Below are 27,277 nucleotides of genomic sequence, written 5' to 3' on the forward strand. Positions count from 1 at the left end.
TTCATTCATTCAGATCTAGGATGTGTTATCTTAGTATTCCCTTTATTTATTTTTTTGAGCAGTGTACTATTTACTCAAAATAGCATTGGGAGTATTGACTGGATCAGCTTTTTTCTTTGCTGTGCAATAAAGTTTCTTTTAGGAAGCCAGACAATGTCATATAATATACTCTCTGACTTCTTTGAATCTATACTTTAATAAGGAAAATGAGAAATGCTGTTTGTTTTCTCATAAATGAGAATGACTTAACCCTTGGAAACTCAGTTTAACATGTTGAAATCAGTTGAATCAAATTTATAAAGATGGCTTCACACACACAGTGTTGTGCAACAGTTTTTGTAGACAGATGTTGATTTAACTCTGTAGTGAAATGTAAGATATGGTAATACTTGTTGACAAGTACATCGTTGAAAAATCCCCCAAAAAGGATTAAACTATCCTTAAAAAATATGTCTGGTAAAAGAATTGCCTGTCCTAGAGGGTCTGCTTCCTCTTCTCTGTCTTTGCTCCCCCCCCCACTGTTACGCAGAAAGATAGCACTAGCCACAAAGAGAAGTTGGGGCACAGTATTAGGGACCGACCGGGGGACAAGGAGAGTGAGCCCTAAACTGACCCTAATAACGCTCTCAATGCATGCTTGCCCACTCACCCTAAACGGTGAGTCGAGAACTGGGCGCCGGTCCCTCCCTGAACTAAAGTGCTGGGGCCTAATTAAAAACACGCACTAACAAATAGTTGGTCACCAACCAGAAAACTAACAGGAACATACAATTCTAGATATCAGTTCAGAGGACACAGATCGGTGAGCAGCACAGAGGACACCATCAGCGGACATGAACAGGGGACACTAGATCATTGGACATGAACAAGGGGCACTGAGGCCGTGAACAGAGGACTCCATAGATCTGTGGTCATGAACAGAGGTCACTATAGATAAGTAGACCTGTACAAAACTCAAGCGATCAGAATACAAGAACTAATAAACATATAGAGTTCAAAACACTAGACAGGAAAACGGATAAGAAGTCAACAGACTTCAGGAATATAGCATAATCCCCCAGAACGTCCAAGAGACTCCAAATCCAAGGACCAGAAACAGGGATATATCGCTAACAGGGCAGAATATAGTGAATTAGAAAACAGTTCATAAACCGGAGATCAGATTAACAGCAGACATGCTAAAATGAACAAGACTAAGCATGATAAGAGTATACAGCAGAATACAGGAGATGCAGGGGATAGCAGAAGAACTGAGCCAAAACACTAAAACTGAACAGGTAAAATAGAACACTGTTCACACAGAACACAAGACAGGAAGCCGCAATCCCTCAGGAACGTCCAGAAGACTCCAAGTCCCCATGGACCAGAAACAGGGATGCCAGACATAGGACACTGTTCACACTGAAGAGAAAAGAAGACAAAAGGATGTGCCCCCTTGTGTGATACCCAAATAACAGATGGTAACGCTCAGTGTGAATTAGCGCTTACCAGATGCTGTTGTACTCCATCCAAGTACAACCATGGGAAAGAGTGTGTTAAGGTAAATGGTCTCAGCAGCCGCTCCGCTTCACATAACCATAGATGAAATAAAATTCCCTCCAAACAGGCAGAGATCAAGAAGGCGCTGGAAATCAAATAAAATGTAGCTTTTCTTTATTCCCACAATGCAACGCGCTTCGCAGAGGTTCCACATTCATCTGATGAAGTGGAACCTCCGCGAAACGCGTTGCATTGTGGGAATAAAGAAAAGCTACATTTTATTTGATTTCCAGCGCCTTCTTGAACTCTGCCTGTTTGGAGGGAATTTTATTGCATCTACTGTTCACACTGGACACACAAACTGGACACTCCACTCCACAATAGGAATAGCCATAATAATAAATTCAAATAGACTACTGACCAGCGGCACACACACCTCAGTGTGGTCAGGATGCTGGCCCAGTAGGAAAACAGAGATATAAAACAAAGAACTTCACATAAAAGGATATGAGAGCAAATACAGTGTGAACAGACACATGACAGAAAGGATAATAAAATCCTGAAACCGACTAAGCAAACACAGCTTAACCCCTTAAGGACCGAGCCATTTTATACCTTGAGGACCGGAGCGTTTTTTGCAATTCTGACCACTGTCACTTTAAACATTAATAACTCTGGGATGCTTTTAGTTATCATTCTGATTCCGAGATTGTTTTTTCGTGACATATTCTACTTTAACTTAGTGGTAAAATTTTATGGTAACTTGCATCCTTTCTTGGTGAAAAATCCCAAAATTTGATGAAAAAAATGAAAATTTTGCATTTTTCTAACTTTGAAGCTCTCTGCTTGTAAGGAAAATGGATATTCAAAATATATATTTTTTGGGTTCACATATACAATATGTCTACTTTATGTTTGCATCATAAAATTTATGAGTTTTTACTTTTGGAAGACACCATAGGGCTTCAAAGTTCAGCAGCAATTTTGAAATTTTTCACAAAATTTTCAAACTCACTATTTTTCAGGGACCAGTTCAGTTTTGAAGTGGATTTGAAGGGTCTTCATATTAGAAATACCCCATAAAAGACCCCATTATAAAAACTACACCCCCTAAAGTATTCAAAAAAACATTCAGTAAGTGTATTAACCCTTTAGGTGTTTCACAGGAATAGTAGCAAAGTGAAGGAGAAAATTCAAAATCTTCATTTTTTACACTCGCATGTTCTTGTAGACCCAATTTTTGAATTTTTGCAAGGGGTAAAAAGGAGAAAATTTTTACTTGTATTTGAAACCCAATTTCTCTCGAGTAAGCACATACCTCATATGTCTATGTTAATTGTTCGGCGGGCGCAGTAGAGGGCTCAGAAGGGAAGGAGCGACAAATGGTTTTTGGGGGGCATGCCGCATTTAGGAAGCCCCTATGGTGCCAGGACAGCAAAAAAAAAACACATGGCATACCATTTTGGAAACTAGACCCCTCAGGGAACGTAACAAGGGGTAAAGTGAACCTTAATACCCTACAGGTGATTCACGACTTTTGCATATGTAAAAAAAATATATATTTTTTTTACCTAAAATGCTTGGTTTCCCAAAAATTTTACATTTTTAAAAAGGGTAATAGCAGAAAATACCCCCCAAAATTTGAAGCCCAATTTCTCCCGATACAGAAAACACCTTGCATGGGGGTGAAAAGTTCTCTGCTGGCGCACTACAGGTCTCAGAAGAGAAGGAGTCACATTTGGCTTTTTGAAAGCAAATTTTGCTCTGGGGGCATGAAGCATTTAGGAAGCCCCTATGGTGCCAGAACAGCAAAAAAAAAACACATGGCATACCATTTTGGAAACTAGACCCCTCGGGGAACGTAACAAGGGGTAACGTGAACCTTAATGCCCTACAGGTGTTTCACAACTTTTGCATATGTAAAAAAAAAAATTTTTTTTTTACCTAAAATGCTTGTTTTCCCAAAATGTTTACATTTTTAAAAAGGGTAATAGCGGAAAATACCCCCCAAAATTTGAAGCCCAATTTCTCCCGATTCAGAAAACACCCCATATGGGGGTGAAAAGTGCTCTGCTGGCGCACTACAGGTCTCAGAAGAGAAGGAGTAACATTTGGCTTTTTGAAAGCAAATTTTGCTCTGGGGGCATGCCGCATTTAGGAAGCCCCTATGGTGCTAGAACAGCAAAAAAAAAAAACACATGGCATACCATTTTGGAAACTAGACCCCTCGGGGAACGTAACAAGGGGTAATGTGAACCTTAATACCATACAGGTGTTTCACGACTTTTGCATATGTAAAAAAATATATTTTTTTTTTACCTAAAATGCTTGGTTTCCCAAAATTTTTACAATTTTAAAAAGGGTAATAGCAGAAAATACCCCCCAAAATTTGAAGCCCAATTTCTCCCGATTCAGAAAACACCCCATATGGGTGTGAAAAGTGCTCTGCTGGCGCACTACAGGTCTCAGAAGAGAAGGAGTCACATTTGGCTTTTTGAAAGCGAATTTTGCTCTGGGGGCATGCCGCATTTAGGAAGCCCCTATGGTGCCAGGACAGCAAAAAAAAAACACATGGCATACCATTTTGGAAACTAGACCCCTCGGGGAACGTAACAAGGGGTAATTTGAACCTTAATACCCTACAGGTGTTTCACGACTTTTGCATATGTAAAAAAAATATATTTTTTTTACCTAAAATGCTTGTTTTCCCAAAAATTTAACATTTTTTAAAAGGGTAATAGCAGAAAATACCCCCCAAAATTTGAAGCCCAATTTCTCCCGAGTACGGCGATACCCCATATGTGACCCTAAACTGTTGCCTTGAAATACGACAGGGCTCCAAAGTGAGAGCGCCATGCGCATTTGAGGCCTAAATTAGGGACTTGCATAGGGGTGGACATAGGGGTATTTTACGCCAGTGATTCCCAAACAGGGTGCCTCCAGCTGTTGTAAAACTCCCAGCATGCCTGGACAGTCAACGGCTATCTGGCAATACTGTGAGTAGTTGTTTTGCAACAGCTGGAGGCTCCGTTTTGGAAACAGTGGCGTACCAGACGTTTTTCATTTTTATTGGGGAGGGGGGTTGTATAGGGGTATGTGTATATGTAGTGTTTTTTACTTTTTATTTTATTTTGTGTTAGTGTAGTGTAGTGTTTTTAGGGTACAGTCGCACGGGCGGGGGTTCACAGTAGTTTCTCGCTGGCAGTTTGAGCTACGGCAGAAAATTTGACGCAGCTCAAACTTGCAGCCGGATACTTACTGTAATCCTCCGCCCATGTGAGTGTACCCTGTACGTTCACATTGGGGGGGGGGGGGGAACATCCAGCTGTTGCAAAACTACAACTCCCAGCATGTACGGTCTATCAGTGCATGCTGGGAGTTGTAGTTTTGCAACCGCTGGAGGCTCCGTTTTGGAAACAGTGGCGTACCAGACGTTTTTCATTTTTATTGGGGAGGGGAGGGGGGCTGTGTAGGGGTATGTGTATATGTAGTGTTTTTTACTTTTTATTTTATTGTGTGTTAGTGTAGTGTAGTGTTTTTAGGGTACAGTCGCACGGGCGGGGGGTTCACAGTAGTTTCTCGCTGGCAGTTTGAGCTGCGGCAGAAATTTTGCCGCACCTCAAACTTGCAGCCGGATACTTACTGTAATCCTCCGCCCATGTGAGTGTACCCTGTACATTCACATTGGGGGGGGGGGGGGGAACATCCAGCTGTTGCAAAACTACAACTCCCAGCATGTACGGTCTATCAGTGCATGCTGGGAGTTGTAGTTTTGCAACAGCTGGAGGCACACTGGTTGTGAAACACCGAGTTTGGTAACAAACTCAGTGTTTTGCAACCAGTGTGCCTCCAGCTGTTGCAAAAGCTACAACCCCCAGCATGTACGGACAGCGGAAGGGCATGCTGGGTGTTGTAGTTATGCAACAGCTGGAGGCATACTACTTTGGCTGGGGATGCTGGGGATTGTAGTTATGCAACAGCTGGAGACACACTGGTTTGCTACTTAACTCAGTGTGCCTTCAGCTGTTGCAAAACTACAACTCTCAGCAGTCACCGACAGCCAACGGGCATGCTGGGAGTTGTAGTTATGCAACCACCAGATGCACCACTACAACTCCCAGCATGCACTTTAGCTGATTGTGCAAGCTGGGAGTTGTAGTTACACAACAGCTGAAGGTACACTTTTCAATAGAAAAAATGTGCCTCCAGCTGTTGCAAAACTACAAGTCCCAGCATGCCCATAAGGGCATGCTGGGAGTTGTGGTGGTCTGCCTTCTGCTGTTGCATAACTACAGCTCCCAGCATGCCCTTTTTGCATGCTGGGAGCTGTTGCTAAGCAACAGCAGGAGGCTGTCACTCACCTCCAACGATCCAGCCGCACAGGTCAGTCCCTCGTCGTCTCCGCCGCCGCCGCTGCTCCTGGGGCCCCGATCCCAACAGGGGCGCCGGGGATCGGGGTCCCCAGCACCCGGGGTGCACGTCCCGCACCCGCTCACGTCCTCCGGAAGAGGGGCGGAGCGGGTTGCGGGAGTGACACCCGCAGCAGGCGCCCTGATTGGTCGGCCGGTAATCCGGCCGACGAATCAGGGCGATCGTGAGGTGGCACCAGTGCCACCTCACCCCTGCTGGCTCTGGCTGTTCGGGGCCGTCTCTGACGGCCCCGATCAGCCAATAATTCCGGGTCACCAGGTCACTGGAGACCCGATTGACCCGGAATCCGCCGCAGATCGCTGGACTGAATTGTCCAGCGATCTGCGGCCATCGCCGACATGGGGGGTCATAATGACCCCCCTGGGCGATATGCCCCGATGCCTGCTGAACGATTTCAGCAGGCATCGGGGACCGGCTCCGCTCCAGATGGTTGCGGGGGGCCGGTAAAACACATGACGTTCTCATACGTCATGTGTCCTTAAGGACTCGGAAATGGAGACGTATGAGAACGTCATGTGTCCTTAAGGGGTTAAAATCTACTAAGAGCATCACACAACATGAATAGAAATATAAAGTGCATGCAGAGACAGATATAGTAGATTAAAAGCACAAACAAAGTGTTTCATCCTGCCTCCTTTGACCGCATGGCAGTATCTTATCAAGTCAGGGCATAATGGTGTATAACCAGACCAGAGCTTAACCCCTTAAGGACGCAGCCCTTTTTCACCTTAAGGACTGAGCCCTTTTTCTCAATTATGACCACCTTCACTTTACGAATTAATAACGCGAAAACGCTTTTACTGAATATTCTGATTCTGAGATTGTTTTTTCGTGACATATTCTACTTTATTTTGGTGGTAAATTTTCGGCGTTAATTGCATCCTTTTTTGGTGAAAAATCCCAAAATTTCATGAAAATTTTGCATTTTTCTAACTTTGAAGCTCTCTAATTGTAAGGAAAATGGATATTCCAAATTAATTTTATTTTTCTTCACAAATACAATATGTCCACTTTATGTTGGCATCATAAAATGGACATGCTTTTTGAAAAATTTAGATGGCTTCAAAGTAGAGCAGCAATTTTCAAAAATTTCATGAAAATTGCTAAATCTGAAGGGACAGATGTTACAGAACTACAACTCCCAGCATGCTTGGGCAGTCGAGGCATGCTGAGAGTTGTAGTTTGGCAACATCTGAAGGGCTACTGTTTGGGCACCACTGTAACAGTGGTTTCCAAACTGTGACCCTCCAGATGTTGCAAAACTACAACTCCCAGCATGTCCAGACAGCCTGTCTGGGCATGCTGGGAGTTGCAGTTTGGCCCCCCCCTAGTGGTTGCCACAGTAAAGATCGTTTTATTTTCACTTTCAATCCCCCCCACTGTAGATTCCCTACCTGAGCAAAGATCCAGCAGGCTCCAGCGAAGATCCCAGGTCCCCAGGCATCTTCTCCTGCAGGTACGGCCTCCATCTTCTTCCCAGAGCCCCTCGACATCCGGGGGCGGGCAGAACGGGGGTTGCCATGGCAACCCCCTGTCCTGCGCTGCCATTGGTCAGAACTCCGTTCTGACTAATGCCAGGGGATAGGAGTAGATCGCAGCTTTGCGACCTCACTCCTATCCTTTAGGCTGATCGGGGCTGTTGCTGACAGCTTCGATCAGCCCTATTTTCCGGGTGATCGGGTCACCAGAGACCCGATCAGCCCAGAATTGGAGAAAATCGCATGTCTGAATTGACATGCAATTTTCTCCGATCGCCGACATGGGGGGGTCTCAGGACCCCCCTGGGCGATGGGCCAGGGTGCCTGCTGAATGATTTCAGCAGGCATCCGGCTCCGGTCCCCAACTGGCTAGCGGTACGGACCGGATTTCCCAAGGGCGTATGGATACGCCCTCGGTCCTTAAGGACTCAGAATGCAGGGCATATCCATACGCCCTGTGTCCTGAAGAGGTTAACAAGGGCTAACAATAAATAGACACGCCCAAAAGCTATTGGCTAAGAGAGGCCTGCGCTAAAACAGCCAGAGCAATTAATTATTCCCTGACTAGGAAAACTAAAACTGTTCACACAAACCCAATGCAATAGCTATAGGCTGTGTGTGAATACAGACCAATATAGACATGACACACAGTTAGCCTTTTGAGCGTGTTGCTGAAGTGGGGGAAGGGGCTGCAATGACCAAGCATAGCACTAGTAGGACTGGTGGTAGTAGTAGTGAGGATTCTGGAAGGCATCATGGTGGATGTGGTGCAGGGGAACAAGGAGGCCACAATGACACATCAGAAGAGCTAACAGAGAGGAGTGGTGGTGGTGGAAGTGATGAAGAGGTGTTTAAAGAGGAGGATGTCAGCAGGCCTTCTGGTCTGAGCAGCTCAGGAGCAAGTGACGGTGACACTGGTGCTTGATCTGAAGGCTTGAGTAAAAAGAACAGGGACACAGTTGGATGTTGAACATTCTAGAACAGGGGCACAGTCGGTATCCTATGTATGGTATCCTTGCGTTTGGAAATTCTTTACTAGAATAGTGAGGCACAGACAGGGTCCAAATTTAGGAATTAGGCCTTTACGTCAGCACCTCAAGTATCACAAAGCCTGGGTAGAAGTATACCTTGTCCACCATTGGCTGCGGTCTGCTGGCTACAGATAACTCTCCCTCACCACAGTCTGCAGTATGCAGGCTACTACTAGGATCACCAATCCACCATCACCCTACTTCCATCCAGGCCAAAACATACACAACCCATCATCCACAATAACAGGGATAATTTTTGGGAGTCTTGGAAAAATCCATGCCGTCTTCTACCAACTGTCTAACAGTCAGGCCTCTTCCATAGGCAGCACATTTTTGGGATTTGCCTTATCTGTGTCGTGCCCTCCTCCTCCCCTTCCATCAGTTATTCATTGGGGAATCCATGTACCCCAGACAACAGTATTCTCCCAGACACCCTGTTGTAGTGCACCTCAGTTCCTACCTGCCCAATTGCTGGTGGCACAGGTCCTCTCATACCTTCTTGTGGATTCCACGGCCATCAAGCAACTAATGGAGTGTGCCCAGCCAAGGTGGCGCGTATCTAGTCGCTCATATCTTGCTGAGATGGCCTAACCCATGGTTGATACATGGAGTAGTACGTATAGCCAGGCCCAGGAGCAATACTTTTCTGAAAAATAGCTCTGCACCATTTCTGTTGTCTCGCTATTGCAAACACCCTTCGGACAGCCAGGGCTGCTGGTCCAATTCTAATTTTTTTCGTTTGCTTTTGCTACCACCCTGTGGCCAGCCAGGGCTGCAGGCCAAAATAAAATTTGTTGTGTTTGCAATCACCCTGTGGCCAGCTAGGGCTGCTGGCCAAATTCAAATTTGTTGTGTTTGCTTTGGCAATCACCCTGTGGCCAGCCAGGGTTGCTGGCCAAAATGAGTACCTAGTCGCCATTATTTTGCTGGGACAGCCGTTCGCTGCATGCCACGATTGATACGTGGAGTAGTATCCATGGCCAGGGAAAATATGTGACCGAAAAACAGTTTTGCTCCATTGCTGCTACTTTCAGCCATGCCTGACTGTGCCAAAATTCAACAAATTTATAGCGGTTACTTTTGCAACCAACCTGCGGCCAGCAAGGGCTGCTGGCCAAAATCAGATTTGTCATGTTTGCAGCCACCCTGCGGCCAGCTAGGGCTGCTGGCCAAATTCAAATTTGTTGTGTTTGCTTTTGCCACCACCCTGCGGCTAGCCAGAGCTGCTGGCAAAAATGAGTACCTAGTCGCCATTATTTTGCTGAGACAGCCGTACCCTGCATGCCACGATTGATACATGGAGTAGTACCCATCCTTAAGGACTCAGCATTTTTCAGTTTTTGCATTTTTGTTTATTTCCTCCTTGCATTTTAAAAATCATAACCCTTTCAATTTTCCACCTAAAAATCCATATGATGGCTTATTTTTTGTGCCAAAACATCAGTCATTTTACTAAAAAAATCTATGGCGAAACCAAAAAAAACTAAAAATTGTTCGACAAAATTGAAGAAAAAAACACCACTTTGTAATTTTTGGGAGATTCCATTTCTACGCAGTACATTTTTTGGTAAAAATGACACCTTACCTTTATTTTGTAGGTCCATACGGTTAAAATGATACCCTACTTATATGAGTTTGATTTTGTCTTACTTCTGGAAAAAATCATAACTACATGCACAGAAATGAATACGTAATTTTTCCGCATGCGGGGATGTACAATTTTTTGCACCGTGATCTGAAGTTTTTTTCGGTACCATTTTTGTTTTCATCTGACTTTTTGATCACTTTTTATTCTTATGGTATTTATTATTATGGTATAAAAAGGGACCAAAAATATGCTATTTTGGACTTTGGATTTTTTTTTTACGTGTACACCATTGACTGTGCAGTTTAATTAATGATATATTTTTATAGTTCAGGGCTGGAGTACCTCTTTAAGAGGTTAGTTCAGACATTTACATACGCGGCGGTACCACATATATTTATGGCTTGGAGCAATCAATCGCCTCCTCGTGCGTCCTAGATGATCGGTACACCGCGGTTTCAGCCGGTTTTGGTTTCAGCCGGGTATGCTTTTTTTTTTTTACTTTAGACACAGCGATCAACTTTGATCGTTGTGTCTAAAGGGTTAATAATATTAGCCCCTGTTCCCGGCTACCGTTAGCCGCCGGGACCGACCCGATATGACGCGGGGTCACCCCTTGACCACTCGTTATATTTTGGGAGTGGGTGCAGGACGTATAGGTATGCCCTGAATCCTTAAAGGGGTACTCTGGCCTTATTACATCTTATCCACTATCTAAGGCATAGGAAATAAGATGTTTAATCGCGGGGGGGGGGGGGGGGGGTTCTTGCCGCTGGGGAGCCCTACAATCGGTCATTCAGCATCCACCTTTGCGAGCTCTCTGCAGCGCTGGAGGCACCGGGTGTGCAGCGTGACGACCACAAGGCCGGAGTATTGTGATGTCACACCCCGCCCCGTCACGCTCCGGCCCCATGGTTATCACGCTGCACACTCGGAGCCCCCAGCACTGCGGAGAGCTCGCAAAGGTGGGTGCTGAATGACAGATTGGGAGGGTCTCCAGCAGCGGGACCCCAGCGATCAGAAATCTTATCCCCTATTCTAGTCCCTTATGGGGCATAAGATGTATTAGGGCTGGAGTACCTCTTTAAGAGGTTAAAACACTTTAAAACTACTTGAATATACTCCTAACAGTGTTAAACAGGGATTTAGAGCTGTTAGGCATTGTTTTAAACATGTTTAGGGGCTTATTCATTGCCGGTTCAAGTCGAACCAAACCAAAATCGTGATTTTCAAAAAGTTCGGCGACTCCAGCGAACCAAACTTTTCAAGAGTTCGAACAACTCTACTTGGGACACATTTTGGTCTGTTTATGTTCCCAGATACTTCCTAAATAATTTAATAAAATATGTGATGGACATTAGTTATAAGACTGCTAAAAAAAAGTCTCTGCTACTTAATTGTCTATCTGTAACAATTACAGGTCTACAAAAGTGAACAAAATTTAGTTTTCCATTGGATTTTATAGAATTCAGCAGAAAAAAACATTTATAAAATGTTTTTCATTTTTTCATTTTATGACTTAAAAAGATACTGTGTATAACATAGCTTCATTTTATTTACATTGATTAATAATCTACCTCATTGTGTCTTACTTCTCCAATATCATACATTTTAACAACAATGTATTTACCTGATCCACTTGTTTGGTTAACCTGGGTTTAATTACAGTAATTAACTAAGGGAGAAAGGTTTCTTTCACAGCTATTAATTAATTAAGCCCATGTTAAAGCAGAACTGAGAATAATGAAACAGACAAATGTATTAAAGGATGCCTGCTAAAAAGTCAGTTCTGGCAATGTTTTTAATTATTTACTAAACATTCAACACTATTAAGTAACCTACAATTACTTTTTTTTCCTTTAAACATTTTATTATTTCAGCCAGCATGGGCATTTTTACATTGATAGTGTAAAAATATATTAAATGTATTCACATTCACAGAACAACATAGGGGCAGTTTCATCAAAATCTGTGCAGAGAAAAAGTTGACCAGTTGCCTATAGCAACCAATCAGATTGTTTCTTTAATTTTTCAGAGGAATTTTCAAAAATGAATGAAGCAATCTCATTGGTTGCTACTGGTAACTGGTTGACTTTTCTTATCCACGAGTTTTGATAAATCATTTAACCCCTTAAGGACCCAGCCATTTTACATCTTAGGACCCGGCCATTTTTTGCACATCTGACCACTGTCACTTTAAACATTAATAACTCTGGAATGCTTTTAGTTATCATTCTGATTTCAAGATTGTTTTTTCGTGACATATTCTACTTTAACTTAGTGGTAACATTTTTTGGTAACTTGCATCCTTTCTTGGTGAAAAATCCCAAAATGTTATGAAAAATTTGAAAATGTTGCATTTTTCTAACTTTGAAGCTCTCTGCTTGTAATGAAAATGGATATTCCCCAAATTTTTTTTTTTATTCACATATACAATATGTCTACTTTATATTTGCATCATAAAATTGATGAGTTTTTACTTTTGGAAGACACCAGAGGGCTTCAAAGTTCAGCAGCAATTTTCCCAAAAATTTCCAAAATCACAATTTTTCAGGGACCAGTTCAGGTTTGAAGTGGATTTGAAGGGTCTTCATCTTAGAAATACCCCACAAATGACCCCATTATAAAAACTGCACCCCCCCCCCAAAGTATTCAAAATAACATTCAGTCAGCATTTTAACCCTTTAGGTGTTTCACAGGAATAGCAGCAAAGTGAAGGAGAAAATTCACAATCTTCATTTTTTACACTCGCATGTTCTTGTAGACCCAATTTTTGAATTTTTACAAGGGGTAAAAGGAGAAAATGTATACTTATATTTGTAGTGCAATTGCTCTCGAGTAAGTACATACCTCATATGTCTATGTAAAGTGTTCGGCGGGCGCAGTAGAGGGCTCAGAAGGGAAGGAGCGACAAGGGGATTTTGGAGCGTACGTTTTTCTGAAATGGTTTTTGGGGGGCATGTTGCATTTAGGAAGCCCCTATGGTGCCAGAATAGGAAAAAAAACACATGGCATACCATTTTGGAAACTATACCCCTTGAGGAACGTAACAAGGAATAAAGTGAGCCTTAATACCCCACAGGTGTTTCACGACTTTTGCATATGTGAAAAAATTTTTTTTAAATGTCAATAAAATGTGTGTTTCCCCCCAAATTTCACATTTTTGCAAGAGTTAATAGCAGAAAATACCCCCCAAAATTTGTAACCCCATCTCTTCTGAGTATGAAGGTACCCCATAAGTTGACCTGAAGTGCACTACGGGCGAACTACAATGCTCAGAAGAGAAGGAGTCATATTTGGCTTTTTGAGAGCAAATTTTGCTCGGGGGGCATGTCGCATTTAGGAAGCCCCTATGGTGCCAGAACAGCAAAATAACCCCCACATGGCATACTATTTTGGAAACTAGACCCCTTGAGGAACGTAACAAGGGGTACAGTGAGCATTTATTCCCCCACTGGTGTCTGTCAGATCTTTGGAACAGTGGGCTGTACAAAATTTTTAATTTGCACAGCCCACTTTTCCAAAGATCTGTCAGACACCAGTGGCGTGTAAATTCTCACTGCACCCATCATTACATTCCGTGAGGGGTGTAGTTTCCGAAATGGAGTCACATGTGTTTTTTTTTTATTTGCGTTTGTCAAAACCGCTGTAACAATCAGCCACCCCTGTGCAAATCACCTCAAATGTACATGGTGCACTCTCCCTTCTGGGCCTTGTTGAGCACCCCCAGAGCACTTTGCGCCCACATATGGGGTATCTCCGTAGTCGGGAGAAATTGCATTACAAATTTTGGGGGGCTTTTTTCCCTTTTACCTCTTGTCAAAAGGAAAAGTATAGGGCAACACCAGCATGTTAGTGTAAAAAATTTATTTTTTTACACTAACATGCTGGTGTAGACCCCAACTTCACCTTTTCATAAGGGGTAAAAGGAGAAAAAGCCCCCCAAAATGTGTAAGGCAATTTCTCCCGAGTACGGCAATACCCCATATGTGGCCCTAAACTGTTTCCTTGAAATACGACAGGGCTCCAAAGGGAGAGCGCCATGCGCATTTGAGGCCTGAATTAGGGATTTGCATAGGGGTGGACATAGGGGTATTCTACGCCAGTGATTCCCAAACAGGGTGCCTCCAGCTGTTGCAAAACTCCCAGCATGCTTGGACAGTCGACGGCTGTCCGGCAATACTGGGAGTTGTTGTTTTGCAACAGCTGGAGGCTCCATTTTGAAAACAGTGGCGTACCAGACATTTTTCATTTTTATGAGGGAGGGGAGAGGGGCTGTGTAGGGGTATGTGTATATGTAGTGTTTTTTACTTTTTATTTTGTGTTAGTGTAGTGTAGTGTTTTTAGGGTACAGTCACACAAGCAGGGGGGGTTACAGCGATTTTCCCGCTGCGAGTTTGAGCTGCCGCGCAAAATTTGGGAAACACTGAGTTAGGAAACAGACAATGTTTACCAACCAGTATGCCTCCTGTTGTTGCAAAACCACAACTCCCAAACATTCTCTGGCATGCTGGAAGTAGTAGTTCGGCAACATCTTTAAAGCCAGATGTTGCCGAACTACAACTCCCAGCATGCTTGGAGTTGTAGTTTGCAACATCTGGAGGACTACAGTTTACAGACCACTAATACAATGGTTCCCAATCTGTGCCCTTCCAGATGTTGCAAAACTACAACTCCCAGTATGCCAAAACTGTCCAGGCATGCTGGGAGTTGTAGTTCTGCAACATCTGAAGGGCCAGATGTTACAGAACTACAACTCCCAGCATGCCTGGACAGTAAGGGCATGCTGAGGATGGGTAGTTTTGCAACATCTGGAAGGGCACAGTGGTCCCAAAACTGTGGACCTCCAGATGTTGCAAAACTGCAACTCCCAGCATGCCCAGACGCCAAGGGCTGTCTAGGCATGCTAGGAGTTGTAGTTTACAGGGTCCCAATACAGCAATGCATGTCGCTTTACGGCAACGTGCATTGCTGTAAAGGGCCCGACCGCGACTGAAGATCCACTCACCTGTCTCCGCCGCCGCCATCTTCCTCGCCCATCTTCCTTGCCGGGATCCGGGTCTTCAGGGACGAGGTAAGTAACGGGGCCGGTCCCCAGCACTCTCCCGTCCCCCGCCGCATCCTCCGGTCTTCCTCCCATCCTATCCGGACTTCCAGGGGCCGGGCAGGACGGGAGGAAGTAACCGCCCCCCCTGCGATTGGTCGGTTAACTAACCGAAGAATCGCAGGGGATCGGAGGAGGTGGTAGGCTTGCCACCTCACTCCTAGTCTTCAGCATGGTCCTGGCTGTCTGTGACAGCCGGGATCATGCAAAATTACCGGGCGGTCGGGTCCCAGAGACCCGATCAGCCCGGTATCGCCGCAGATCGCAAGGGCGATTTCCCTTGCGATTTGCGGTGATCGCCGACATGGGGGGCCTACATGGCCCCCCTCGGCGTTTGCCCTGGATGCCTGCTGAAGGATTTCAGCTGGGATCCGCTTCCGATCTCCGCCGGGTGAGTGGCGGAGACCAGGAAAAGACCATGACGTATGCATAGGTCATGGGTCCTTAAGACCCAGGGTGTGTTGATGTATGCATACGTCATGGGTCCTTAAGAGGTTAAAGGGGTATTCCGGTGAAATCAACTGGTGGCAGAAAGTTAAACATATTTGTAAATTACTTCTATTAAAAAATCTTAATCCTTCCAATACTTATTAGCTGCTGAATGCTACAGAGGAAATTCCTTTATTTTTGGAACACTGATGACATCACGAACACAGTCCTCTCTGCTGACATCTCTGTCCATTTTAGCAACCATGCATAGCAGATGCATAGCAGATGCATAGCAGATGCATAGCAGATCTACGCTAAGGGCAGCATGGTGGCTCAGTGGTTAGCACTGCTGCCTTGCAGTGTTGGGGACTTGGGTTCAAATCCCACTAAAGACAACAATAAATAAAGTATTATTATTATAATAACGTCAGCAGAGAGAACTGTGGTCGTGATGTCATCAGAGAGCATTCCAAAAAGAAAAGAATTTCCTCTGTAGTATTCAGCAGCTAATAAGTACAGGAAGGATTAAAATTTTTTAATAGAAATAATTTACAAATATGTTTAACTTTCTGCCACCAGTTGATTTAAAAGAAAAAAGGTTTTCACCGGAGTACCCCTTTAACCCCTTAAGGACGCAGGACGTAAATGTACGTCCTGGTGAGGTGGTACTTAACGCACCAGGACGTACATTTACGTCCTAAGCATAACCGCGGGCATCGGAGCGATGCCCGTGTCATGCGCGGCTGATCCCGGCTGCTAATCGCAGCCAGGGACCCGCCGGCAATGGCCGACGCCCGCGATCTCGCGGGCGTCCGCCATTAACCCCTCAGGTGCCGGGATCAATACAGATCCCGGCATCTGCGGCGGTTCGCGATTTAAATGAACGATCGGATCGCCCGCAGCGCTGCTGCGGGGATCCGATCATTCATAAAGCCGCACGGAGGTCCCCTCTCCTTCCTCCGTGCGGCACCCGGCGTCTCCTGCTCTGGTCTGTGATCGAGCAGACCAGAGCAGGAGATGACCGATAATACTGATCTGTTCTATGTCCTATACATAGAACAGATCAGTATTAGCAATCATGGTATTGCTATGAATAGTCCCCTATGGGGACTAATCAAGTGTAAAAAAAAATGTAAAAAAATGTAAAAGTAAAAGTAAAAAAAAAGTGAAAAATCCCCTCCCCAATAAAAAAGTAAAACGTCCGTTTTTTCCTATTTTACCCCCAAAAAGCGTAAAAAACATTTTTTATAGACATATTTGGTATCGCCGCATGCGTAAATGTCCGAACTATTAAAATAAAATGTTAATGATCCCGTACGGTGAACGGCGTGAACGAAAAAAAATAAAAAAAGTCCAAAATTCCTACTTTTTTAATACATTTTATTGAAAAAAAAAATTATAAAAAATGTATTAAAAGTTTTTTATATGCAAATGTGGTATCAAAAAAAAGTACAGATCATGGCGCAAAAAATGAGCCCCGATACCGCCACTTATACGGAAAAATAAAAAAGTTAGAGGTCATCAAAATAAAGGGATTATAAACGTACTAATTTGGTTAAAAAGTTTGTGATTTTTTTTAAGCGCAACAATAATATAAAAGTATATAATAATGGGTATCATTTTAATCGTATTGACCCTCAGAATAAAGAACACACGTCACTTTTACCATAAATTGTACGGCGTGAAAACAAAACCTTCCAAAATTAGCAAAATTGCGTTTTTCGTTTTAATTTCCCCACAAAAATAGTGTTTTTTGGTTGCGCCATACATTTTATGATATAATGAGTTATGTCATTACAAAGGAAAACTGGTCGCGCAAAAAACAAGCCCTCATACTAGTCTGTGGATGAAAATATAATAGAGTTATGATTTTTAGAAGGCGAGGAGGAAAAAATGAAAACATAAAAATTAAATTGTCTGAGTCCTTAAGGCCAAAATGGGCTGAGTCCTTAAGGGGTTAAGGCTAATGGGAAAGTTGTATGCTTGGGACTGTATGTCAATCTATGTGCTTCTATATGGTGTTGCTATATAAAACTAGATTTACAAATGCAGTTTATGACACTGTTTTCGTGGACAAAAACAATTTTGGATACATAGAAACATTTGGCCCATCTAGTCTGCCCAATACTCTGAATCCTATCAATGGTCCCTGGCTCTATCTTATATGAAGGATAGCCTTATTCTTATCCCATGCATGTTTAAACTCTTTCACTGTATTTGCAGCGAGCACTTCTGCAGGAAGGCTATTCCATGCATCCAATACTCTCTCAGTAATATAATACTTCCTGATATTACTTTTAAACCTTTGCCCCTCTAATTTAAAACTATGCCCTCTTTTGGTAGTTTTTCTTCTTTTAAATATGCTCTCCTCCTTTTCCGCGTTGATTCCCTTTATGTATTTAAAAGTCTCTATCATATCCCCTCTGTCTCTTCTTTCTTTCAAGCTAAGCATGTTAAGGTCCTTTAACCTTTCCTGGTAAGTTTTATCCTGCAATCCATGTACTAGTTTAGTAGCTCTTCTCTGAACTCTCTCTCTCGAGTATCTATAACCTTTTGGAGATACGGTCTCCAGTGCTGTGCACAATACTCCAAGTGAGGTCTCAGTGTTCTGTACAGCGGCATGAACACTTCTCTCTTTCTACTGCTTATACCTCTTCCTATATATCCAAGCATTCTGCTAGCATTTCCTACTGCCCTATTACATTGTCTTCCTACCTTTAAGTTTTCTAAAATAATTACTCCTAAATCCCTTTCCTCAGATACTGAGGTCAGGACTGTGTCAAATATTCTATATTCTGCCCAAGGGTTTTTACGCCACAGGTGCATTATCTTGCACTTGTCCACATAAAATTTCAGTTGCCAGAGATATTAAACAATATTAGTCCCAGTACAGATCCCTGAGGTACCCCACTGGTAACAAGAACTTGCTCTGAATATACTCCATTGACTTCAACCCTCTGTTGTTTGTCATTCAGCCACTGCCTAATCCACTCAACAATATGAGAGTTCAAGCTCAATGACTGTAGTTTATTGAGAAGTCTTCTATGTGGGACAGTATCAAAAGCCTTACTAAAATCTAGATATGCGATGTCTATTGCCCCTCCCCATCTATTATTTTAGTCACCCAGTCAAAAAATTCTTTGTTTTACATGATCTCCCTGAAGTAAACCAATGTTGTTTTTCATCTTGCAATTCATGGGATTTTAGATGTTCCACAATCTTATCCTTTAGTAGGGTTTCCATTAATTTCCCCACTATTGATGTCAGACTTACTGGTCTATAGTTGCTTGATTCCTCCCTACTACCTTTCTTGTGAATGGGCATGACATTTGCTAATTTCCAATCTTTCGGGATGATACAAAAGAGCAGTGTTTCCTAAATACTATTGATATTATTGGTACCGTTCCTGTCTTTGGTTTAAAAATCTGCACAAAAAACAACATATATGATTGCAGCTTTACAGAGATGTTCTCATATAAAATCAAAGCATGTCATCCATTTATTTATTTATTTATTTTTTAAATACAGTTCGAAGTTGACATTTCGGTTGCCTGTTTTCACTTTTTAAGTTTAATGGTTTCCCCAAAAAATCTGAAAAACTTCTACTTTTTCAAAGGCCTATCTCTGATTTTCTAGCAAACCACAAATTATATGACAGTTTGAATAAAAGTATTTTTTAATGGTCAAAGTACACCAAGAAAGTACACCTCTTTAAGACTTGTTAGGTTGTCCTAATATTACAACATTTTAGTAGTAATCTAATAAACACTACTGATTTGGGAAGTCATAATGACTTCACAGTATTAATAAAGACTGCACCATTTTAACTCTGGACCGTAAACATCTGTAAGTGCTTTCATGCCGTTGGGCGATTTAATTGACATGCGTTATATTTAAGCTATTGTGTGAATAAAATTGAATTTGTGAAAAGAATACATGACTTTCAAACTGTACTTTAAACATATGTTTTCTTTCTTTTTTTTCTTGCAGTTCATCGCCTTTGCTTCCTTGTTCTTCATCTTGGTATCAATAACAACATTTTGTCTGGAGACTCATGAAGCATTTAATTCCATCATCAATAAAACAGAACCTGTGAATAATGGCACAGAAATGGTGTCATTAATTGAGATAGAGACTGACCCTGCCTTGACATATGTTGAAGGAGTTTGTGTGGTATGGTTTACATTAGAATTTTTAGTACGTGTAACTTTCTGTCCAAATAAACTTGAATTCGTCAGAAATCTACTAAACATTATAGATTTTGTGGCTATATTGCCATTTTACCTGGAGGTTGGACTAAGTGGACTGTCCTCCAAAGCTGCTAAGGATGTATTAGGTTTCCTCAGGGTTGTAAGATTTGTCCGTATCCTCCGAATTTTTAAACTAACCCGCCATTTTGTAGGACTAAGAGTGCTTGGGCACACTCTTCGAGCTAGTACTAATGAATTTTTGCTTCTCATAATATTTTTGGCTCTAGGAGTCTTAATATTTGCCACAATGATCTACTATGCCGAGAGAATAGGTGCCAGTCCAAATGATCCATCAGCAAGCAAGCATACACAGTTTAAAAATATTCCAATTGGTTTCTGGTGGGCCGTGGTTACTATGACTACCTTGGGGTATGGTGACATGTACCCTCAGACATGGTCAGGAATGTTGGTAGGAGCACTGTGTGCATTGGCTGGTGTACTTACAATTGCAATGCCTGTTCCAGTCATTGTTAACAATTTTGGAATGTACTACTCCCTTGCTATGGCAAAACAGAAACTTCCACGGAAAAGAAAGAAATACATTCCTCATGGACCTCAGGCTGGTAGTCCTACCTTCTGCAAGATGGATCTTAACATAGGATGTAACAGCACACAGGTGGATGCATGCCTTGGTAAAGACAACCGCTTGATGGAGCACAACATGTCAGGTATAGTAGAACAGTAACATAAAATATATCATGTACAGTGGACATGTGCATGACAGAAAAATGCAGCTCTGTTTGTTTATTTTCATTAATCGCATTTTTAGTTTTTGCTTTTTGATCTCATTTGGTATCCTGAACTTTTTGTTATTCACACTGTGAAAACTTTTTGTTAATTTTAGTTTATTTTTCTATAAGCACATTCCTTGTTTTGTCATTAAAATATTTCGACTTCCTTCGTTATTCTAAACTATTCATGATTCTGGAGTGAAATTATCGTTTTGGTCCAATATGGCATTCAGAAGTTAATTTTTTCAGTAAAGTTACAATGGGGGAGATTTATCAAAACCTGTGCAAGGGAAAAGTGTATCGGTTGCCCATGGCAACCAATCAGATTGCTTCCTTTATTTTTAACCACTTCCTGACCCATGACATACATGTACGTCATGGGTCAAATGAGGAGAATATGGCGCAGACTCACATGCCGGGTCCACGTCATAACTCGCAGATGCCCACTGCAGTCAGCAACTGACATCTGTTGGCAAATGACATGATCAATAGCTATCACTGCATTTAAAGGGGTACTCCACTGGAAAAAAAATTTTTTAAATCAACTGGTGCCAAAAAGTTAAACAGATTTGTAAATTACTTCTATTTTAGTTCTGTTCTGTTCTTTTCAAATTTCCTTTCTGTCTGACCACAGTGCTCTCTGCTGACACCTCTGTCCATGTCATGAACTGTCCAGAGTAGGAGCAAATCCCCATAACAAACCTATCCTGCTCTGGACAGTTCCTGACATGGACAGAGGTGTCAGCAGAGAACACTGTGGTCAGACAAAGTGCCAAAAACATATATAAATGTAATGCGATGGCATTGCATTGATCTATGTAAGCCATTTAATGATGACTTATGAAAGGCCCCTTGAGGGGCTAAAAAATGTGTAAGTAAAAAAAATTGTAAACATGGAAAATACATTTCCCCCCAATAAATATTAAATAACCCCCTATTAGCATTTTTTTTAAATACAACACTGTAAAAAATCAAAAAACAAAATACTTGGTATTGCCATGTGCATAATTTATCACACTATTAAATTATCACATTCCTGCTTCTGCACAGTCAATTTTAGAAAATAAAATTCCATATGCCAAAATTGATGATTTTTGACCACATCATATCCTAGAAGGAACATAACAAAAAGTCATCAAAAACTCACTCTTTTGCAAAAGTGGTACTGCTAAAAACTAAAGCTCATGGCCCAAAAAAGAAACCTTAAAAACAACTCTGTAGGTGAAAAAATTAAAAAGCTATACAGGTCAGAATTTTTTTTTTCAAGTTTGATATTTTTTTTGTAACCATAAAACAATGATCTAAGTTTGCTCTCATTGAAATCATATCCACCCAAAGAATAAAGTTAGCAAGTCAGTTTTACAGTATTGTAAAAGGCGAAAAAATTATTGGCCCTCAAAATTGTGCAATTATTTATATATTTTTTTAATTTAGCCTTTTTATTTTATTTTTTTCTTGCTCTGTAAAACATTATATGATAAAATAAAGGGCTCCACTGAAAAATACAACTTGTTCCACAAAAAATAAGCCATGATACAACTTTGTTAGTGGAAAAATAAAGAATGTGAGGAAGAAGAAATTGTAAGCAAAAAAAAAAAAATTGCTGGGTCATAAGGGGTTAAAAACATTTTTTTTTTTAAATCAACTGGTGCCAGAAAGTTAAACAGATTTGTAAATTACTTTAAAACATCTTAATCCTTCCAGTACTTATCAGCTGCTGTTATGATCCACAGGAAGTTCTTTTCCTTTTGAATTTCTTTTCTGCTTGACTACAATGCTCTCTGCTGACACCTCTGTCCATGTCAGGAACTGTCCAGAGCAGGATAGGTTTTCTATGGGGTTTTGCTCCTGCTCTGAACAGTTCCTGATGTGGCTGATGTGTCAGCAGAGAGCACTGTGGTCAGGCAGAAAGGAAATTCAAAAAGAAAAGAACTTCTTGTGGAACAGAACAGCAGCTAATAAGTACTATTTTTTAATAGAAGTAATTTGCAAATCTGTTTAACTTTCTGGCAAATGTTTTCCAGTGGAGTACCCCTTTAACCCCTTAACCCCTTAAGGACTCAGCCCATTTGGACCTTAAGGGCAATTTTATTTTTACGTTTTCGTTTTTCCTCCTCCCCTTCAAAAAATCATAACTCTTTTATATTTTCATCCACAGACAAGTATGAGGGCTTGTTTTTTTGCGCTACCAGTTGTCCGTAGTAATGCAATCAACTCACTTTACCATAAAATGTATGGCGCAACCAAAAAAATACTATTTGTGTGGGGAAATTAAAAAGAAAACTGCAATTTTGCAAATTTTGGAAGGTTTTGTTTTCACTCCGTACAATTTATGGTGAAAATAAATGACATGTGTTCTTTATTCTCTGGGTCAATACAATTAAAATGATACCCATGATTATAAACTTTTCTATTACTGTTGAGCTTAAAAAAAATCGCAAAATTTTTAACCAAATTAGTACGTTTAAAATCCCCCTATTTTGAAGACCTCTAACTTTTTCATTTTTCCGTATAAGCGGTGGTATGATGGCTCATTTTTTGCGCCGTGATCTGTACTTTTTTTATTAATACCATATTTGCTTATACAAAACTTTTATTACATTTTTTATAAAAAAAATTTTGTAATAAAATGTTATAAAAAAAAGCAGCTATTTTGGACTTTTTTTTTTACGTTCACGCCGTTCACCGTACGGGATCATTTACATTTTATTTTAATAGTTCGGATATTTACGCACGCGGCGATACCAAATATGTATATAAAATAATTTTTTTACACTTTTTGGGGATAAAATAGGGAAAATGGGCCAATTTACGTTTTTATTGGGGGAGGGGGTTTTTCACATTTTTTTTACTTTTACTTTTATTTTTACACTTTAATAGTCCCCATAGGGGACTATTTAAAGCAATCACTCGATTGCTAATCCTGTTCAGTGCTATGTATAGGACATAGCACTGATCAGGGTTATCGATGATCTTCTGCTCTGGTCTGCGGGAAGGCAGGTGAGGGGACCTCCGTCTGCCGTGCAAGATGATCGGATCGCCGCGGCAGCGCTGCGGGTGATCCGATCATCCTGTTAAGTGACCGCGATGCTGCAGATGCCGTGATCGGTATTGATTACGGCATCTGAGGGGTTAATGGTGGACATCCGCAGGATCGCGGGTGTCCACCATTACCGGCGGGTCCCTGGCTGCGATCTACAGCCGGGACCTGCCGCACATGATGCTGGCATCGCTCCGATGCCTGCGGTTATGCTCAGAACGTAAATGTACGTTCTGGTGCGTTAAGTACCCCGTCACCAGGACGTACATTTACGCCCTGCGTCATTAAGGGGTTAAGGACATAGCGTTTTCCCATTTTTGCACTTTCATTTTTTCCTCCTTACCTTTAAAAACCATAACCCTTTCAATTTTTCACCTAACAATTGTTACGCCGAGCGCTCCGGGTCCCCGCTCCTCCCCGGAGCGCTCGCAGCGTTCTCTCATTCGCAGCGCCCCGGTCAGACCTGCTGACCGGGTGCGCTGCGATATTACTCCCAGCCGGGATGCGATTCGCGATGCGGGACGCGCCCGCTCGCGATGCGCATCTCGGCTCCCGTACCTGACCCGTTCCCCGTCTGTGTTGTCCCGGCGCGCGCGCGGCCCCGCTCCTTAGGGCGCGCGCGTGCCGGGTCTCTGCCATTTAAAGGGCCGCTGCGCCACTGATTGGCGCAGCAGGCCTAATCAGTATTCTCACCTGTGCACTCCCTACTTATACCTCACTTCCCCTGCACTCCCTCGCCGGATCTTGTTGCCATTGTGCCAGTGAAAGCGTTCCCTTGTGTGTTCCTAGCCTGTGTTCCAGACCTCCTGCCGTTGCCCCTGACTACGATCCTTGCTGCCTGCCCTGACCTTCTGCTACGTCCGACCTTGCTCTTGTCTACTCCCTTGTACCGCGCCTATCTTCAGCAGTCAGAGAGGTTGAGCCGTTGCTGGTGGATATGACCTGGTTGCTACCGCCGCTGCAAGACCATCCCGCTTTGCGGCGGGCTCTGGTGAATACCAGTAGCAACTTAGAACCGGTCCACCAGCACGGTCCACGCCAATCCCTCTCTGGCACAGAGGATCCACCTCCTGCCAGCCGAATCGTGACAGTAGATCCGGCCATGGATCCCGCTGAAGTCCCACTGCCAGTTGTCGCCGACCTCACCACGGTGGTCGCCCAGCAGTCGCAACAGATAGCGCAACAAGGTCACCAGCTGTCTCAACTGACCGTGATGCTACAGCAGCTATTACCACAGCTCCAGCAACAATCTCCTCCGCCAGCTCCTGCACCTCCTCCGCAGCGAGTGGCCGCTTCCGGCTTACGATTATCCTTGCCGGATAAATTTTATGGGGACTCTAAGTTTTGCCGTGGCTTTCTTTCGCAATGTTCCCTGCACTTGGAGATGATGTCGGACCAGTTTCCAACTGAAAGGTCTAAGGTGGCTTTCGTAGTCAGCCTTCTGTCTGGGAAAGCTCTGTCATGGGCCACACCGCTCTGGGACCGCAATGACCCTGTCACTGCCTCTGTACACTCCTTCTTCACGGAGATCCGAAGTGTCTTTGAGGAACCTGCCCGAGCCTCTTCTGCTGAGACTGACCTGCTGAACCTGGTCCAGGGTAATTCTTCTGTTGGCGAGTACGCCATCCAATTCCGTACTCTTGCCTCCGAATTATCCTGGAATAATGAGGCCCTCTGCGCGACCTTTAAAAAAGGCCTATCCAGCAACATTAAAGATGTGCTGGCCGCACGAGAAATTCCTGCTAACCTGCATGAACTTATTCATCTTGCCACTTGCATTGACATGCGTTTTTCCGAAAGGCGTCAGGAGCTCCGCCAGGATATGGACTTTGTTCGCACAAGGCGGTTTCTCTCCCCGGCTCCTCTCTCCTCTGGTCCTCTGCAATCCGTTCCTGTGCCTCCCGCCGTGGAGGCTATGCAAGTTGACCGGTCTCGCTTGACACCTCAAGAGAGGACACGACGCCGCATGGAGAACCTATGCCTGTACTGTGCCGGTACCGAACACTTCTTGAAAGATTGTCCTATCCGTCCTCCCCGCCTGGAAAGACGTATGCTGACTCCGCACAAAGATGAGACAGTTCTTGATGTCTACTCTGCTTCTCCACGCCTTACTGTGCCTGTGCGGATATCTTCCTCTACCTTCTCCTTCTCTGCTACGGCCTTCTTGGATTCCGGATCTGCAGGAAATTTTATTTTGGCCTCTCTCATCAACAGGTTCAACATCCCGGTGACCAGTCTCGCCAGACCCCTCTACATCAATTCTGTTAACAATGAAAGATTGGCCTGTACCGTGCGTTACCGCACGGAACCTCTCCTAATGTGCATCGGACCTCATCACGAAAAAATTTAATTTTTGGTCCTCTACAACTGCACTTCTGAAATTCTTCTTGGATTACCGTGGCTTCAACGCCATTCCCCAACCCTTGATTGGTCCACAGGAGAAATCAAGAACTGGGGTACTTCTTGTCACAAGGACTGTCTTAAATCGGTTCCCAGTACTCCCTGCCTTGACTCTGTGGTTCCCCCTGTATCCGGTCTTCCTAAGGCTTATATGGACTATTCTGACGTTTTTTTGCAAAAAGCAAGCTGAGACTTTGCCTCCTCACAGGCCTTATGACTGTCCTATTGACCTCCTACCGGGTACTACCCCACCCCGGGGCAGAATCTATCCTCTGCCTGCTCCTGAGACTCTTGCCATGTCGGAGTACATCCAGGAGAATTTAAAAAAGGGGTTTATCCGCAAGTCCTCCTCTCCTGCCGGAGCTGGATTTTTTTTTGTGTCCAAAAAAGATGGCTCCCTACGTCCTTGTATTGATTACCGCGGACTTAATAAAATCACGGTAAAAAACCGCTACCCCTTACCTCTTATCTCGGAACTCTTTGATCGCTTACAAGGTGCCCACATCTTTACCAAACTGGACTTAAGAGGTGCTTATAATCTCATCCGCATCAGGGAGGGGGACGAATGGAAGACCGCATTTAACACCAGAGATGGACACTTTGAGTATCTGGTCATGCCCTTTGGCCTATGCAACGCCCCTGCAGTCTTCCAAGACTTTGTTAATGAAATTTTTCGTGATCTCCTATATTCCTGTGTTGTGGTTTATCTGGACGATATTCTGATTTTTTCTGCCAACTTAGAAGAACACCGCCAGCATGTCCGCATGGTTCTTCAGAGACTTCGTGACAATCAACTTTATGCCAAAATGGAGAAATGTCTCTTTGAATGTCAATCTCTTCCTTTCCTAGGATACTTGGTCTCTGGCCAGGGACTACAAATGGACCCAGATAAACTCTCTGCCGTCTTAGATTGGCCACGCCCCTCCAGACTCCGTGCTATCCAACGTTTTTTGGGGTTCGCCAATTATTACAGACAGTTTATTCCACACTTTTCCACTATTGTGGCTCCTATCGTGGCTTTAACCAAGAAAAATGCCAATCCCAAGTCCTGGTCCCCCCAAGCGGAAGACGCATTTAAACATCTCAAGTCTGCCTTTTCTTCCGCTCCCGTGCTCTCCAGACCTGACCCATCTAAACCCTTCCTATTGGAGGTAGATGCCTCCTCAGTGGGAGCTGGAGCTGTCCTTCTACAAAAAAATTCTTCCGGGCATGCTGTTACTTGTGGTTTTTTTTCTAGGACCTTCTCCCCGGCGGAGAGAAACTATTCCATCGGGGATCAAGAACTACTGGCCATTAAATTGGCGCTTGAGGAATGGAGG

The 27,277-nt window shown here is 43.2% G+C and overlaps 1 protein-coding gene across 12 annotated transcripts in view; it reads left to right on the forward strand.

Moving 5' to 3' along the window:
* Nucleotides 1-27,277, forward strand: part of KCNC2 (potassium voltage-gated channel subfamily C member 2) — a 314,888-nt gene that overhangs the window by 245,717 nt on the left and 41,894 nt on the right. For all 12 annotated transcript variants that reach the window (XR_008892697.1, XM_056574100.1, XM_056574108.1 and 9 more), the window contains exon 3: nt 19,528-20,455. Coding sequence is in view for 11 of the 12 variants with exons in the window: in XM_056574100.1 (XP_056430075.1) it covers nt 19,528-20,455 (928 nt within the window). In the remaining variant the exon portion in view is untranslated. The remainder of the gene's footprint in view (nt 1-19,527; nt 20,456-27,277) is intronic.

This window comes from Hyla sarda, chromosome 4 (assembly GCF_029499605.1).
Source record: "Hyla sarda isolate aHylSar1 chromosome 4, aHylSar1.hap1, whole genome shotgun sequence".
Classification (NCBI taxonomy): domain Eukaryota; kingdom Metazoa; phylum Chordata; class Amphibia; order Anura; family Hylidae; genus Hyla; species Hyla sarda.